Source organism: Pteropus medius, unplaced genomic scaffold, assembly GCF_902729225.1.
Source record: "Pteropus medius unplaced genomic scaffold, Ma_sr-lr_union100, whole genome shotgun sequence".
In the NCBI taxonomy this organism is placed as follows: Eukaryota; Metazoa; Chordata; class Mammalia; order Chiroptera; family Pteropodidae; genus Pteropus; species Pteropus medius.
Window position 1 is genome coordinate 22,916,994 of NW_024349802.1, and position 17,814 is coordinate 22,934,807.

Genomic DNA, 17,814 nt, shown 5'->3' on the forward strand with positions numbered 1-17,814 from the left:
AAAAATTTTAATGAGTGGTTTTGAATAGATTTGTTGAGTCGTGTATCATCCTTATTTTTCATCCTTTTCTGCAGATGCCTTTAAGAACTTATTACTTGTGGTGCCATATGAACTAAAAGAATTCTAGTAATTGCTATCATTGAAGTAGTTGCCTCTGCCAGATTAAGTACAGGCATCCAGGCCATTCAGAATTGGTGATGGATTCTGCAAAACTTGTACTGAATTGCTGCCAAGTATACTGGCATTGGAACCCTTTGAATGTGATCATTAAGCTTTAGAGTGTTAATGTTTTTTATGTGCTACTGTAGAATTGAAGAAAGGCAAGTACTGAGGCTTTAATTTCTATGAAATAATTTACAAATATGAGAAAGCATAAAGCATATATGCAAATACTTGCATCTGCATCACCCAGTTCAGAAATAAAACATTACCGGAAAGTTGAGGTACCCACGTACCCTCCCAAATATTCCCTCTTATTCTGAATTTTGTAATTTCTCTGGGTTTTATTTGTGCTTTTATTACATTCTATCACTAATATAAAACATTTTCACTAAAAGCTTACAACAGGGATTAAAATCCTGAATACATAACACTTTTTAAAAGACCTTTTGCAGTAAAAAATTAATATTTGTTGTGCTTAGTATACATCTGTTGATTTAAACATATTTAACATGAAATGGATCAGACAAGATAACATTGCCAAACATGTTTTGAAATCTCTTCTTATTTTAAAACATCGAAACTAAAAGATCTCAGGCAGCAAAAACCAGACATATCAATTAATTTTTAGCATGGTTAGGTTTGTAATTTTTTAGGTTAAGTACAAACATCCACAAAAACACCAATTTGCAGGTGATAAGAATATAATTCCGTTGCTTTTAAGATTAAAGTACAGTGTACTAAATGGCAAACATCTCCAGTTACACTGCTTTATATTATTGTTCTATTTTTATTCAGGGAAGAAGCTAAATACTTAAAATTATAAATGGTTGATAAATACTTGCAAAGATAGTTGGCCTCTCCAGTAATGAGAGAAATCCAAATTAAAACAATAGCATACCATTTTCACCGAGATTAACAGTAGTCTAATTAACTGATAGTATTCAGTATAGACTAGAGTGCGGAGAAGCACACTTCCCAGATGCTAGGAAGGAGGTGCAGTGTCGGTAAAGCTGTTTCTGAAGTCGGCTGTTGGGTTCAGAGGTGCACATTTTGTTACATTTTTATTATTGTTTCTCCGTTCTTAGTATTTAAATATACATCTAAGTTTGAAGAAAAACAAGCATCTAAAACCAAAAAATATCTGCAATGATAAATAGCTATCTTCCATGGCTAGGGAGAGAAGAAGTTGGAATTTTCACTTTCACTTGAACGTATATTTTAAAAAATTTGAATGTTTATCTCAAAAGAACCTGTGCTAATTTAGTAATTGAAAAGAAAAGACCCAGCTTTAATGGGTCTTGAGACGTGAACCTTTAGGGAACTGCTCAAATGAGCTGAGCTGCTGTACTGGTGCTATCCAAGTTCACTGACTGTGATAGCTGCAAAGCTTGACCTTGAGACGGCATTAAAAGTCCCTTCATAAAAGTAATTTAAAAAATCTGCCTTCCCTAAAAGGGTGAGGGGATCTAATTAGAAGCATTTTTGTTCATAAGCTTAAAATTATTATTATTATTTTTTTTATTTTCAAAAGGGATTCACATAGTTTGCCTTTGCTTCTTTCAAATTCTCAGTTTAACAAGTTTATGCTTAGGAAGCTTCACTCGCAAAGGTAACAGATAGCAGACATATCCGGTAACTCATGTCTGTCCTAGCATGTAGGGCAGTGCTGATCATAAACCAAAACCTTTCCATCCCCTGTGCCTTATTGTAACAATGGTACCACTTATTTATTTTTCTTATTGTCTTTAAATTCTTCCCATGTACCAGAGTCCTTGTTGTAAGGAGGGTTTAATCTCATTCCAGTGGTCATAATCAAATTGCAGAAGATGCCATGCGATCAACTAAAGTCTTTGATGTTATTGATGATTTTTAAAATTTACTATGTTATGTGCTACTATATTGCATTTAATCAATATTAATGTTAATTTTTTTAAATTATCAAAGCAGGGGACTTTTTAGACATCAAACATACTAAACTGAGAGCTGTTGGAATTAGGTTCGAGCAGCATGACATCCTGCTTGGAATTCCAACAATGTCTCACAATATCCAAGCCTCCATCATACGAGGTATGGACCAAACTCAGATGGATGGCTGAATCCATTCTCCAAAGCATCAATTTTGGATACTCAGAATTAAGTAGCACCATGCCATGTATTACAGAGACAAGGGACGAGATTCTAGGGGGAGAGGAATGGCCACGAGAAAGGAGACTCTCAAGGCTGGGAACTGAACAAAGGGCATAAAATGCACAGATGAAACCTTGGCTTTTTGAACCGTATAGAAAAAATAAAGGTCAGGAGGGAGAAGTAGATTCTTAATTTTATCTGGAAAACACTGCCTTTGGGGAGAAAACCACATGAAACACATGGAATTTAGATCTTAGTTCTCACTAAACATGACCAACTCTGGACAAAGTTATAATGCCTTCCTGGTCGTGGGTTATTAAAGCATGATGTTCAACAACAAATGAAGGGAAATGTTGAAATGTCTGGGCAGAAACAAATAAGTCTTCTTGTATCTGAGGTGCCCTCAATAATTCAAATGCCGAGTCCCAGGGTCTTAAAAAAAGGTGCCACCCAAATAGTGCAAACTTGGAGTCTGTCAGCCTTCTCTGATAATCCAAATTGAAATTGATTTCTTTCCCATTTTAGTATAACTTCTATCTATTAAGTGATTTATAAGGGATAAGCCTATGTTAAACAGCTTTGCATATATTATCTTATTAAATTCTTACAATGACCTCAGGAAGCAGCTTATAATTTTCCTATTTCATAGAGAGGTTTAAATCTTTGCCCTAGGCCATCTAGCTACCGAGCAATGCAGCTGGGATATGAACCCAAGACAGTCTGATTCCAGAGTCCAAACACTTGGCCCTGTCATGTCTGCAACTACCTCAACCTACAGGTTTTAAGGATCCACATTTAGTATTTGAGAACCGTTTGTTTAGAGCCTTGCTACCATCATCTACTATCAAATTGTTTCCTCAAATCTCTTCCTCATTAGCTTTTAAGCAACCAGAAAATATGGACACTTTGTATCCTTCCCTCATTCCCTTCCTCTTCTACTCTACTTCCTATCATTGAGGCCACCTAGCACAAGGTCCAACTTAGAGCATTAATGTACTCAATTAATGTTTGTTGAATGAAGATATGACCTCGCTGAAAATTTAAGAGATTTGAGAGGTCATGACCAGGATTCAGCTGTCCTAGGTTATATATGAGTACTAGACAACTAAAAATGTCTAGTCAAGAAGAAAGCACATTTGAGTGAAATAAGCCTTAGCTCCTGAAGGATTATGCAAATGAAAGAGGAAGTTCAAGACAAAGCATATTCTCCTTGAGCCATGTATACCTGAGCGGTATGACACACCAGCCACACAGTGAAGCATCACAGCTGATTCAAGACTTTGTTTTATAATATTGTAACAAAAACAGGAATTGGCTTTTAGTGTATAATTTTTAAAACTGTGTTCCATCTTCTAGGAAGATGCCTCAGAGTATTCTGGGGGAGGCAAAATAACACAGGTCTGAGTCCCTACAGCAGACATTGCTGGTTGCTTTTCCAATAGTCATTTCTGTTTTTCTGTACTAATAGAAGCCTGAATTTGTTTAGGTAACAATATGCCTAGCCCCAAGGGATAAATCATAGTTTATTTAAAACAGTGCATAAAAACAAACTGGGGATCTTGATAAAATGTAGACTCATCATATTTAGTAGGTCTAGACTGAAGCATTTCTAACAAGGTCTCAGGTGATGCTGACAGCATTAGTCCGCAGACCACACTTTAAGTCCAAGGTCCTAAACCAATTATTCTCAAATATGATTGCATAGTAGAATCACATGGGTAGTTCATGCATTCATTGTGGGTTAAACTTGGGATTAATCACTTTAAAAGAATCCCCAGGTTATTTCAATGTGCATGCTTTAGAACAATATTGGGAAGTCTATATTCTTTTGCCTATTATTAGTCTCAAGCTGAGCAAGAAGACCAGTTCTGGTAAATGAGATATACGGGGAAATCTACTGAAGGAATTCTAGAAAAGATGCCCCTTCCTTAATAAAACAGTGGTGCGAGATGAAAGTCCCGCCCCTTTCCTTCCTTCTTGAGAGACTGTCATACATAGATGAAGTGTTTGGAATTGTGTGCTTTACCTTGTGCCAGTGAAAGGTGAAATCATAACACACAGAGGAGGCAGAGGGAAGACTGAACCTATCTCCTCAATGACGCTCATTAATTGCTATGCCAAACTTGGAAAATCTACTGTTCCATTTACTATTGCCGAGTAACAAACTATCTCAGGTTTAGTGACTTAAAACCACAACCATTTGCCATGCTCACAGTTCTGAGGATCAGGAATTCAGACAGGACACTGGAAATGGTTTTTCTCTGCTCTCTCATGTCTAGAGCTTTCGATGGGAAGACGCAAACACCTGGAGGTTGCTCGAACAGCTACAGAACAGAGTCATCTGGAGGCTTCTTCACTCACATACCAGGTATGGGGCTGAGAAGACTCAAAAGCTGAAATTATGGACCAGAGCGCCGACACATGGCCTCTCCATGTGGCATGAGTTTCCTTACAGCATGATGATTGGCCCAGAAAGACAGTGTCCCAACAGAGAGCATTAAAAAATACCAAGCTTTCAAGAGAGCCAGATAGCAGCTGCATGGCCTTTGCTGACCTTGATCTGGAAGTCAGCAGCATCACTTCCGTCACTTTCTGTTAAGTAGGAGTCACAAGGGCTAGCCAGATGTAAGAAGAGGGCATTTAGACCCTTCTTCTTGGTGGGAGAATGGCAGTGTCACACTGCAGAAAAGCATGCGGGACGGTGGTATTATTGCACTCATATTGGCAAATGTAAAAGTGTACCTCTATATCCAGACTTTTTATTAAGACAGTTATATCCTTCTATGTTTTTGAAGCTACTATCAGTTGTGTATTCTGTTATCTGCAGCAAAAGAATCCTAACTGATAAAGTTCTTTAATCCAACTTCAATGAAAATAACCATGTTACCATCTGCTTTGTATATTTAGACTTGTAGGAGATTTTGTAGGGGTGGAAGAGAATTCATAGCCTTAGATGTGATTTAATATGGAAGAGATACAGATGTGCAGAAATGTGAACTCTCTTGGCCTTTAGAGCAGCTGGGCAAGGTTTGGGGCAGCCAGAGTTTTGAGCAGCTTCTTTCACTGTGAGCCGGCTTCATGAGGTGAAAAAAAAAAGGTTTAGGAAAAATTACCATTTAGTAATGGTCTTCAAACTCTGTTCACATGTTCCTAGAAGAATTTTTGAAGAATTATATACCCTCTTTCCCATTTTAAATCTATCTAAAATTTTCATTATAAGTTTAAATAATTGCAAAGGATATAAGTTCTTCCCCCTTAGCGTGTGCGCACTTGCGCACATGCGCGCGCATACACACACACACACACACACACGCACACACACACACTCACAAACACACAGAGCTTGGAAAGACTGGAAGTCCCATTGGTTTATGGGGCTTGATTAATCATTACATGAGGCATCTCCTTTGCTGGTGCCCCCCTGGGAGGTTTTTACACCCTGAGGCAATAGACCAAAGTAAGATTTATGTGCAAGGAATATGCCTTCTTTTGTAAAGAGCTGTGGTAGGGAGATCATATATCTTCCAAACCTGAACATCTTTGAGAGTAAAAGGGGACACTATTAATAACTGCTCTATGAAATAAGCATAAACCAGGAAGACTGGAATATATGGTGACTCTAACTACCGGAATACTAGTAAGTTACCAGGCAAATCGATTCACGAAAGATAATTTATGGAAACTGATGATCTAGTCTTTATTTCACTGAAAACTGTCCATTTTCAGTACCCCTTGAAAAGTTTTCCATAGCCTTTTTGAGAGCTTCTGCAGATTAGTAAGCGAGGATCGAGCCATACCAGTTGTTAAAGTATTGAAACACTTCCACACATGTTAGTAAATAGAATAGCAGTAATTGGGATAACCATTAAAAATAATCAATAATCTAAATGCCAGCATTTGTGTTTCATTTACTAACCACAAACAAGCAAGCTGTGATTCCAAGACATCTTTATGGCATGGGTATTGGAGCACAAAGCTAGGGAATTTGTTACAGAGGACTTAGTGGGTAGTGTTGAAGCATAAGTCCTTATTTAGGAGAGAAGAGACTTGCGACCTCTCCCAACCTCTTCTATAAACCTCCACAATAAAAGCTTGTCTGCCCATGGGGGGAAGTAGGGACTGGGTTCAGGAAGCAGCTGGTAAGGCTATTGGGTGGCATGGATATAGACAGTTGCTATGGACATGGGAAGCAAATGCTTTGTGCGATAATGTCTCCTTTGATAAGTTATTGAAATCCTTGTTTTATTTGACAGCTTAACTCTTGATGGAAGGCAGTTGTCCATGTTCTTTGTAAACAAGTTTCTAGAGAGAGAATCTCCTGTAAACATATTCAATGACTAAAAGAGAGCTAGCAAAACAGTGCCAGCACTGTCTCCCCTCTTTCCCTTGCAGATTTTTTTTTAGGAAAGAGAATCTAGTACCAGGCTGCCCACTTGTCCTTCCCTACCTGTCTGCTCTTCTCCTGAAGAAGAAATAGGGCCTTAGCAGAAGCCTCCACTACCTCCAGACAGCATCAACCTCAAATCACACTAATTACTTTTTAAATTTTTTTCTCTTCTTTTCTTTAGCCTTTTCTGCTTTGTGTCCATTGTTAACTGAGCCCTACCTGGATCATATCTCATGAGTCACTGCCTCATGGTTGGCACAAACTGTCTCCAAGTTAGAGTCAATGGGGCACAGAGGCGTACTGTGATTCCTCACCAGAGAATGAGAAAATAATACACAGGGTCCTGGCCTCAGCGATGAGGATCAAATAATCCCCATCTACTTTTCATATTTTTCCACTTCCCCTTTCCCTCCATCCATCTTCCTGGGATTGCCTAAATGATAACATCAGTTCAGGTGGGAGAAGAGAAAGTCATAAGTGATAAACAGAGGTAAGGTAGGTAGACAGTATGAAGGGCAGCCAAATGAATCCCCTTCTTTTATAATTAATAACATGATCTCCAGTTGCTAACTGGCTATCAATTCAGAGGAAGTTGCTGAAAATTTGATGTAGTCTGCCATGTCAAGTCATGAAGCAAACAGGGTTATCACTTAGCTGTTGACAAAAGTATAAATGAAAGATCAAAACTGACACACTAGTCAATATAGTATCTGGGTATTATCCCAATGATTTTGAGTGAAATGTGTTACAAAGGTAAGAAATTTGTATGATATTAACATCCTTAGACAATAAAGAGTATGGTATATTTAGTATTTGACTTATCAATTATATTATTACACGTCTTGAATATTTTGAGTATTATATTTTTTGTCATTTTATTTCCCAAGTCGAAAAGGCCAGTCTAGATGCCTGGACACAGTTTCTTCATATGCATGGTTTCTCCATTTACCGGTGTAATAGAGTAAGCATTAGAAGAGTTTTAACAACCTTGTCTTTATATTTTCTTTTAAGATATGTATTGAAGTGTCTATCAAGGTGATAGCTATCATTTAATTTTAGTAGAAAAACAGTGAGCTTCAGAAATATCAAACAGAACAGTGTCAATAATTTTGAATTGCCATAGGGTATCCATTTCAGTTTTCTATCACTCAAAGAACCCCTCTCACCTATCTTCCTCAGTGTAGAGAGTCTCATCAATTTCAGAAAACCCTAAAAAGTCACCTAATGGCTTAGAAGTTAGCCACTGAGTCACTAGATATGATTGTGGTAGGCCAAATAATAGTCCACGCAGATATCCGTGACCTAATCTTCAGAACCTGTGAGTGTTATTTTATATGGCAAAAGGAACTTTGTAGATGTCATTAAGTTCATTTAGATGGGGAGCTTATCCTGGTTTGTTTGGGTGGGTCTTTAAATGTAATCACAACTGTCCTTATAAAAGAGAGGCAGAGAAATATTTGACTACAGACCGAGAAAACAATGTGAAGATGCAGCAAGAACAGACTTGAAAATGCTGTGCTGCTGGCCCTGAAGATGGAACAAGGGCCCATGAGCCAAAGTTTGCAAGGATCGTAGCCTAAGAAGCTGGAAAAGGCAAGGAACAGATTCTCCCCTAGAGGCTCTTTAGGGAGTGCAACTCTGCCAACACCTTGATTTTAGCTTAGTGAAACCCATTTCAAACTCTAACTACAAAACTGTAAAAGAATTGATGTGTGTTGTTTTGAGCCCTGAGTTTGTGGTAATTTGTTACAGCAGCCATAGGAAACTAATACAGTAATGTACAACAGAGCTCTGAGAAAATCCTTATGTGGTTAGAGAAAAGCCTAACTGTATCCTGAGATTTCTACATGTTCCTAATTTCAAGTTAACTAACCAAACATTCGTGGGGTATCTGGATTCCTCACTATCAGAAGAATAGAAGCAAAAGTGAGCCCTTTGTGTCACATGAATGGACTACACAAACATCAAATTGGCCAACACCCTTGTAACCCCAGGATATTAGTTAAAGAGCTGGAAATCTTCAATCGAACTTGTATCTTAGAGAAAAGGGTCAGAATCTCACAAGGCAGGCAGAGCATTTATAGCTTCATTAAAGGCTACTAAATTATATGACTCGAAAATCACTGGCAGTCCATTCATACAAGAATTCCGTTTCTGTGGTTTTAACCACAAAACCTCTGTGGATCTTATACTGCATAGCAACTATAGCATCTTCTCTCACATTTTGGAGCTCAAAATATTTCTCTAGTGATTGTCTTGCAATATAGACCCAAGTAAAAATTATGAGGTAGTCATCCTTTTGGGATGTTGTCATCACAATCAGCCCTCAAAGTTCCTTTATACTGAAGCTCTGATTTTTCTGATACTCCTTTTACGAGGTGAGAGAAGAGTTAAATGAGCACCGATCTTAGAGAGTTAAGAGTTTAATGCCATGTGATCAGGCTTTGGAGGAAAAAATGAAAGAAATGTTTAAATGTTGCAATAATGAAAGAATGTCAAGTAGGCTTGAAATTGATCCTTAGAGTATCCTTGAAATCAGAAGTACAACACCCATGACTATCTCTCATAGATTTTCTAATCTTTTCCTTCTACTTTCATACTTGACTCACTTCACTCTCAGTGGTGTGACAAAAGGAAGCTATCTGTTTCTGGATTTTAAAGTATAAAAAGTGGCTAGCCATCCTGTAATTATTCCGGTGGTTCCCAGGACAGGGTAGCATCTATTCTTCATTCTTACCCCAGACCTATAATTATTTTATAAATACTTCTCTAAAGAGTAGCATGCATATTTAAATTAAATGATTACAGAGTTCTATATGGGATATATCATTATCTTCAGCATGTAAATAAAGACACAGGGATTCAGAAGTAAGAAGCAATATAATACAATGGATAAGAATACTGGTTGGAAGCTACACAGCCAACGTTTGACTATCAGGCCCCTCTGCAAGCTGTAACCTTGGGCAAGATACTTCATTTTTCTGAGCTTCATTTCACTAATCGTTAAAATGATGATAATAATAGTACCTACCTCCTAGGGATATTTTGAAGGAAAAAAATTTGTATATATATAGTTGACTCTTGAACAACTCAAGGATCAGGGGCACTGACCACTTGTACAGTAAAAAATCTACTTATAATTTAAGTCTGTTTTCTGCATATGTGAATTCCCAATCAGGGACCTGGGATCAAAAATACTGCATATGTAATACACATAAATGTGCTTAGTACAGAGCTCAGAAAATATTAAGTGCTCAATAAATGTCAGCTACTTTTAGATGGCCTTGAGGCCAATAAGACTACAAATGGAAATATATCATTAAATTATAATTTGTCATAATCTAGCTTGACACTCAGTCACTAGAGTGAATCCTAAAATATTTAAATGATGTAATGTAATTTCCTTGCTTAAAATACTCCAATAGTTTTCCGTAAATAAAATACAAACCCCTTACTCTGGATTACACAGTGCTATATACTCTGGCCTCTGCGTTTCTGTCTGACCTTATTTCCCTCTATTCTTCCCCAGCTAAGCTCCAGGCACACTGGCTTTCTCTCTGTGTGATGGACATGCAGGCTTATTCCTGTCTCAACTCCCTCACACTGTTTCCTCTGCTTAGAATGCTCTTCCTTCTGAATTCTGCAATGTTGTTTCTCCTTTTTATACAGATCTCAGATAAAATCTGTCCTCCTGAGTGAGGACTTGGCTGACCATACAACTCAAGTAGCCACCCAGTCATTCTCTATCATTTCAACCTATTTTGAGTCTCTGCATAGCATTCAACACTACTATACATTTTTCTGGTTTGTTTGTTCCTTTTTATTCATTCATCTGTTTATTTATGTAATTATTACCTTCGCCATTTCCTAGAATAAAAGCTCCATGAGAGCAAGACTTGGTTTTGTTCACTCCTGTGCCTCTTTCACCGAGAAAAATGCTGGACTATAATAAATGCCTAACAGTGCTTGATACAGTGTTGTTGAAAGAATAGATAAATAAATATGAATGAGGGTTATTTAGTTTTTTCCCAAGAATGTCAAAATGTTGCTAGCATTGTCCTTGTGCATATATCCTTGCACATGTCCAATTAAATGCCAAAAGTTTAATTATTGAGTCAAAGGTATGTTCAATTTAAATTTTGACAGTTATTTCCAAATCACCTTTTAACAGAGTTATACCAAGTTACATTTTGAGTGGATTCCTTGATTCTTAAGTGTCTTTATTACATGATATTGAAAACACATTCCCTCAATTTAGAAGCTCAAGATACTGTATAATTCCATAACCTTGAAATGCAAACAGGATAGCCAAAATGGAGAACTCCACAATGGACCCTGTAAATCACTGAAGAATCTATGTCTGCACTTGCTGACAATAGGAAGAGTGTAACTCACTTTCAAATGTTTCTCATTACCCAGGAGTCTTGTGTTTGGATTTTTAGCAGTAAACAGAGGTCTTCTTTATCAACATTCATGGTGATCTTTTTCAAGTGTGCAAGTGTAATCTACAATAACGAAAATCTTAGTAATCATACTGGGATACAGAAAAACATGATAGCAGAAACATGTACCCTATTCTAAAAGGTTCTCAAATTCCATGAGTTTATTTCTCTCCACTAAAGGTTTATTTCTCTTGTCCTTTGAGTCATCTATGCCAACAACTTTAGAGTTCTGTGTAGTCATATCTAGAAAAACACTCTACTGATGAATTTATATGCATATGTTAATATCTGGTTAACTATAGCAACAGTGCCATTGATGAAATTGGAGACATACAGGCTCCATGGACTTATCTGTGCCATTTTGAAAGATACCTTCTGTCAGTGTAAAAGCAACCAAATAAATTCAAAAGCAACAGCCAGAAAATAAATCCAGAGACATACATACATTTAGCCTCCACGCCAACACCATTCTGAAAATTCTGCCGACGCATTTCACCTAGAGATAACTTTAAATGAAATGTTCATTTTCAGCAAAGAATATTCAAATGTATGACATTTAAACATATAAGATGTTCTTCACTGCTCACCTCTGTAAGATGTTCTCTACTGCTCACCTCGAGCAGCATATTCTTGACTTAGAAGAGTTGTAGCACTGGAAAAACTGCCCATTAATAAAGCGATACCAACTCTGGTTTCAAATGTACCTGGATCAAGCATCCAATTTACTTAACATGGAAAAATGCAGTACTTACAGCAGGATGTCCAGTACAGTAGGTGTAGCTGGCATGGGACTGGTAGTGCAAGCTTGCTCTTGGAAAGGAGTATGTGTTCCAGGCTGGTTGGCTGTTGTTCCACTGGGAGCTGAAGCCAGGGCTCATGGTCACTCTTGACTTACTGGTTTGATAGGCTCTCACTGTGGAGCTAGACTATCAAGAAGAAAGGAATGCAATGTAAAGACAGCTGTGAATAAAACCCAATTCAGTCATATATATATATGTATATGTATATGTATACATATATGTATGCATATGTGTGTGTGTATGTGTGTATAATCAGCATGCATTCTCATGTATGATCATGGCACAGACCTCAGCTGGTTAAAGGAAATGGCTGATTTAAGAGGAGTCATTAAATATTGTTCCAATTAAGATGAAATTGTTTTCTCACTATTAGAATTTTGACTGGGTCACAAAGCACAAAGGCTCTTTGAAACTGATCTTATTGAAAACGTTTGTTTTTTTTTTCTAGTTGCAACATGCAACTCTCGCCTTCAGAAATGACATACGTTTTAGTGGTGACAGTTACAGTGATATTTTCAATTATAAATTTCCTTTCATCACAGTGTGCACCTTAGAAATTCACCATTAGTCTCATTTGAATACAGTAAACAAGATCAGCTTACAAGGACTAGATTAAGGCACAGACTGGTTCTTGACACTAAATGATCTTCAAGTTGCATGAGACTATTGCACTTTTGTGGGAAACATCAGCAGAAATATAAACATATTTCAACATGTCATCCTTCCAGTATCTAAAGACAGTGAAATGAAGGATTTGAAATTGCTATTTACCCCCCCAAATGGCCCTACCAATATAATTTAAAAAAAGAGAAATAGGAAAATATCAATTGATTCGCCAAATGTTAAATATATCTGGCTGCTCATAATTGCATATAGGGTAGATTTAATTGGAAACAAAACTCACTTGCATCTTCTGTCTTTCTTTGTCCTCAGATAGCCATGGCATATAAGGCATATAATAGTTTCTTTTCAGAGAACACTTTCTATCATCAAATTGAAATAGCTACTTACCCAAGTAGCAGAGTAACTTTCATAATAAATTCTATTTATAAATCTATGGGTACATGCCAACTCAATCACTGTGAAAATGTGCTAATCTCATTGCCATTATATTCAGGAAACTTAGTGGGGAAAAAACTTTTATCCAAGATTGTGTTTCCCATTGGGCTAGATTCAGATACCATTAGATGCTTAGAGGAATAACTTTTATGAAGACAGATTTGGGAATCCTGGAGTAACCAAAAGAAAGTAAGAACCTTGGCAATTCAAAGGCACTAGACAGGGCTATTTCTCTCACTAGAGCCTCTAAATACTTGGAAAGGGAAAGAAAATGTAAATCAGTGATGTACTGGTAAACAATTTAAAATATTTAAACTAAACACTGGAGAACATTGTCTAGTTAAGGTAGACAAAGTTATTTGACTGTCTCCACTCTTATCACCCATCATCACCCTAACTATGTGTGCTATCCAAATTTCAGTAGTCCAGTGACATGTATAAGTGCCACAATGCAAAATTATACACTATTGCATACCTCCCTATGACAAACCTGTGTTGGAGAAGCAATAGTGGACATTTATAACATTAGGATATTTGTGTTTGGTTCTAAGTATGGAAGTTTGTGAGTGTGTGTTTGAGTGTGTGTGTGTGTGTGTGTGTGTGTGGTTATTTGTACCAAATACACAGTCACTTCACAGACTAAATAAACCCACCCACAAAACCACCTTTGGCCCCCAAAGTGTCTTGTTTTCTGTTCTGCATTCATGGTCACTAAAATTAATCACTCTCACTAGCTCAGTAGATTCTATATTAGCTCCTTCAAGACTAGGCATGGATAGTTTCTTTATCTGTTTTTACATTTAGATTAGCTCAGGGACCTTAAAATTCTTGGAAAAGCAGGCAGTATATGCATAAGTAAGTTTGTAAATACCCTCATCTCTTAGTTTAATTATGTTCACAAATAGTTTCAGTCTCTCCTCAATGATTTTATGCATGGTGGTCTTCTTCATGCAAATTCCTTTCTCTTCCTATTTTGCAAAGCTCATGCTCAAGTTATACTTTTACTTTGGTCTCATTCCTGATACCTCTAGTTTATGCTGACCTCTTGCCTTCCTGCTCTTACACAGCTCTCAGAGTGTGGTTCAAGCGCTTTGGCATATGATCATTTTGTTTTGTATGTAAAGTTTAGTTCTCCAACCAGGCTGAGTCTAGTGAGGTCAAGATCGTGTATTGCCTTTTCCAAAGCTCAGGGAATCTTCATCCTCCTTGAACTCTGAAGGTTCTAAAAGTGTTTATCCCCTCACCATTCAATCATCTTTCCCTTTGACTCCACGGACCTTCTAACAGCACCTTCTTAACTATCTCACCTACTTGCTTATCTTTCTCTTAGGTCTCTATAAATGAGGTCTTTTGCCAGAACTTAATTCTTAGTTCTGCATTCTTCACTCTTAATTTTCCTCCTTTGCACTTTCATTCATGATCAAAGCGTTAAGTATCACTTCCAAGAAGATGACTCTCATCTGTAATTTAACAGTACAAACTCTCTCCTAAATCTACACCCAAATCTTAAAATATCTGCTGAATATGGATGTATAACTATCAATTACCACATATGTAACCAAAGTTTAAATGACTGTGTATAAAGTTAAGTGAATTATTTGTTTTACTCTAAAATTTCTTTTTCCCATAATTTCTTCATTTCTGATAATACTATGGGAATATTTTGAAATCAATTTGCCTTGAATCTTTAGATCAGCTTTGGCTCATTTATCTGTCCTCCAACTTTCCACTATCAGAGTCACCAAATTCTATTGAACATTTTCAATAGTTCTTGGATGGATGTCATCTTTTCCGTTCCCGTTACCACTACTCACTTTTAAGATTGTATCAGTTTACACAGTCACTAAAATGATCTTCCACCTAAGCCTTGATTGATCCTGCACAATAACACTGCCTTAGTTTTTCTAGAAATCTGCTTCTATTGTGTTATTCCTTGCAGAAAAATGGTCAGTGGCTCTATGAGAAAAAAAAATCTAAACTTCCTAGTCTTTCATTTTAGAATCTTTCTAATTTGATCCTAATCAACATTGTAAGGCTTATTTTGTTTTGTTTCTTTCCATATAATCTCAAGGTCCAGGAAAATTAATATTCCAAATATGATGTGTATGTCCACACCATAGTCACAATCCATCTGCTTCCTAGAATGTCCTCCCCACTCTCGGTTCACACTTTAATATTTCTACCAGTCTCTATCTTTTCTAAAAAACCTATTGCAACCTCTCAGCTGCCAGCCCATAGGGACTTTTGCTTCCATTAGGTACTGACATTTTGGATTTTCTGCCATATTTATCCATTCCTGTTATTGTTTGTGTGGCTACCCAGGAAATCAATGCCATAACTTCATCAGCATAACTCATCAATCTCTTAATTACTCTCTCTCACAACAGTTATTATATCCCAAAACACATCTTTGGGATAGGCATCTCCAGAAAGGAAATCATAATGTAAAAACTTGAGTAATTTATTTTGGAAGTGGTCCTAGAGAATATCAGCAGGAGAATAGGAAATGTGACAGAGGAAGGAAGAGCTAATAAGTTTGCATCATTGAGTTAAGTTATTATTGTGGAGAACTAAGGCTCGGTTCTGCTGGGGGGCTGTGGGAAACAGTGTAGAACACGCTTCAGAGTTATTCTACTCAAAGTGCAAGGAAGTGGGGGTATTTAACCTCCAATTCCTGTTCATCAATAGCTAAGGACTGTTTCTAGAAGCATTAATTCCCTAGCATTTCCGATTTGCCCCACCATAGGTCGACAGAAAGTTCTCACATAGAAAAGTCCCACACACTGTGGAAAGTGCCAGGAAGGTATGGACAGAATATCTGCTACTACGTGATGACTCCCTGAACTTCTTTGTATCTGCCTATAGGACCCAAGACACTCACAACTTCCTTTGCATGATTGAGAGCTGGGCTTTAAAAATATTGCTTAAATTGGATTGACTACACTACCATTAAGTACTTGAAAGGGCAATGCACATAAGAAAATATTGGGATGGTCAGTAAGCATAATAGAAAGGTGCCCCAAATCATTAGTTATCAGGAAAATAGAAAATAAAGCTACAATAGTTTATACCCACTAGAATGGCTAAAACTAAAAAGACTGACAAAACTAAAGACTGACAAAACATACTTCCACCCATGATCCTGCACTTTCATCCCGAGTTATTTATCTAAAAGAAAATATATTTACATGGAATACTTTTATAAGAATGTGAATAGTAGACTTATGCATAATAGTCCCAAACTGGAACTTACTCAAATGTCTATCAACAGAAGAAATAATTGAAAAGATTAGAGTACATTCATATAATGGAATATTACTCAGCAATAAAATAGAACAAACTTCTGATATACACAATTACATGTATGTATATCACAATTTTGCTAAATAAAATATCGGGAACAGAAGAATAGATATGTGTGATTTCATTTAAATGAAGTCCAAGATGAGGAAACATATATAGTAACAAAAATCATAAAGTGGGGGAAGTTGAAGGGAATCGATTGGAAAGGGAAATAAGGTAATTTTCTAGGGTGATGGAAATCCTTTTATTTTGGGTGGTCATTAAAAGAATGCATACATTTGCCAAAACTCATAAGACTGAACACTTGAGATCTGTGCATTTTATTTTCTCTTAATTATACTTCAAAGAAAAATATATTGCCATTGCAAAAGGCTGATTCTGAATTTTCCATGGCAATGGAGGATAGAGATGGCTCAGAAAACAGAAGCCCAACGATCCAAAAGTCCTAATTTTCTAGACCCTGTAATTGGCTAATCTGAGTTCCGTTATCTTTTTCCCTCTTTGGCTTGCCTTCTGAGAGTAATGCCAGGAAGCATCTAAGAGCCAAAAGGCAAGCTGCCAGAGGGAAGAGCGAAGAGTCTGGATATAGAGCCTCTGAATAACCAAGAGCTGGCAGCATCATCTGGTGTCTGCCAACAGATCAGGGGGCAGGGCTGTTGGAGCATGAAAAAATGAAGCAGAGCACGTAACGAGGGCCCTCTTACATGCTCCCAGAAATTACAAAGCTCCAGGGAACACTTGCTGTTCTCTCTACTTAGTCAGCACTAACAAACAAAAGGGAAGATAAAAGAAGGGGCAGAAGGAAGTTACACTAGAGAAAAAAATGCAATGGCAAAGAAGGGAATAACTAATGCTAAGATTTCTAGAATGAACTGAATAATTGTTACAGGGGAATGTTAAGATATTAACACTTATATGCAACTTACTATTCTAAGTGTTTTATATTTACATTGTGATAACTCATGTATTACTCATAACAATATTATGAGGAAGTTACTATGATCTGCATTTTATAGGCAAGGAAACTGAGGAAGGACAAAATGAGGTAACACAATGTAAGGACATATAACTACGACATGGATGAGTTGACTCAAACCTAGGCAGGAGACTCCATAATCCATGCTTTCAACAACTCTACTATTACACGGTCTTAGTTTGGAATCTCTCTAAAACAGATTCTAAGACAAGGACTGGTTTGGGTTTTAGGGGGAGGAGTAGGCAGCAATAATTTCAAAAATCAAGAGGGAAGGAATAGTGAGACTGCGTCAGAAAATGAGGAAAACTTAATCTGTACATGTTTATTGAAATCCATGCCATAAGATAAAAAGCAGTGGCTTCTGTTGAGACCTCTGAGAAGTATTCAAAATCCCACCCAGAATTTTCCACTAAAAGATGGGACTGACTTCTGTCCCACACTGGGTAAGGGGTGCTCTCTAGGAAAGGATCACCCAAGCTGTGTGTGGACATGGAAAAATGAGCTTTCTTGGCATCAGAGAAGGCCCTGGGACAGAACATGGAAATACACACACACACA

General features: G+C 37.2%; 1 protein-coding gene across 3 annotated transcripts in view; it reads right to left on the reverse strand.

The window, feature by feature from the left end:
* Window positions 1–17,814, reverse strand: part of LOC120581630 (protein alan shepard-like) — a 745,620-nt gene that overhangs the window by 266,323 nt on the left and 461,483 nt on the right. For all 3 annotated transcript variants that reach the window (XM_039836705.1, XM_039836706.1, XM_039836707.1), the window contains exon 4: window positions 11,871–12,044. In XM_039836705.1, coding sequence (XP_039692639.1) covers window positions 11,871–12,044 — 174 coding nt within the window. The remainder of the gene's footprint in view (window positions 1–11,870; window positions 12,045–17,814) is intronic.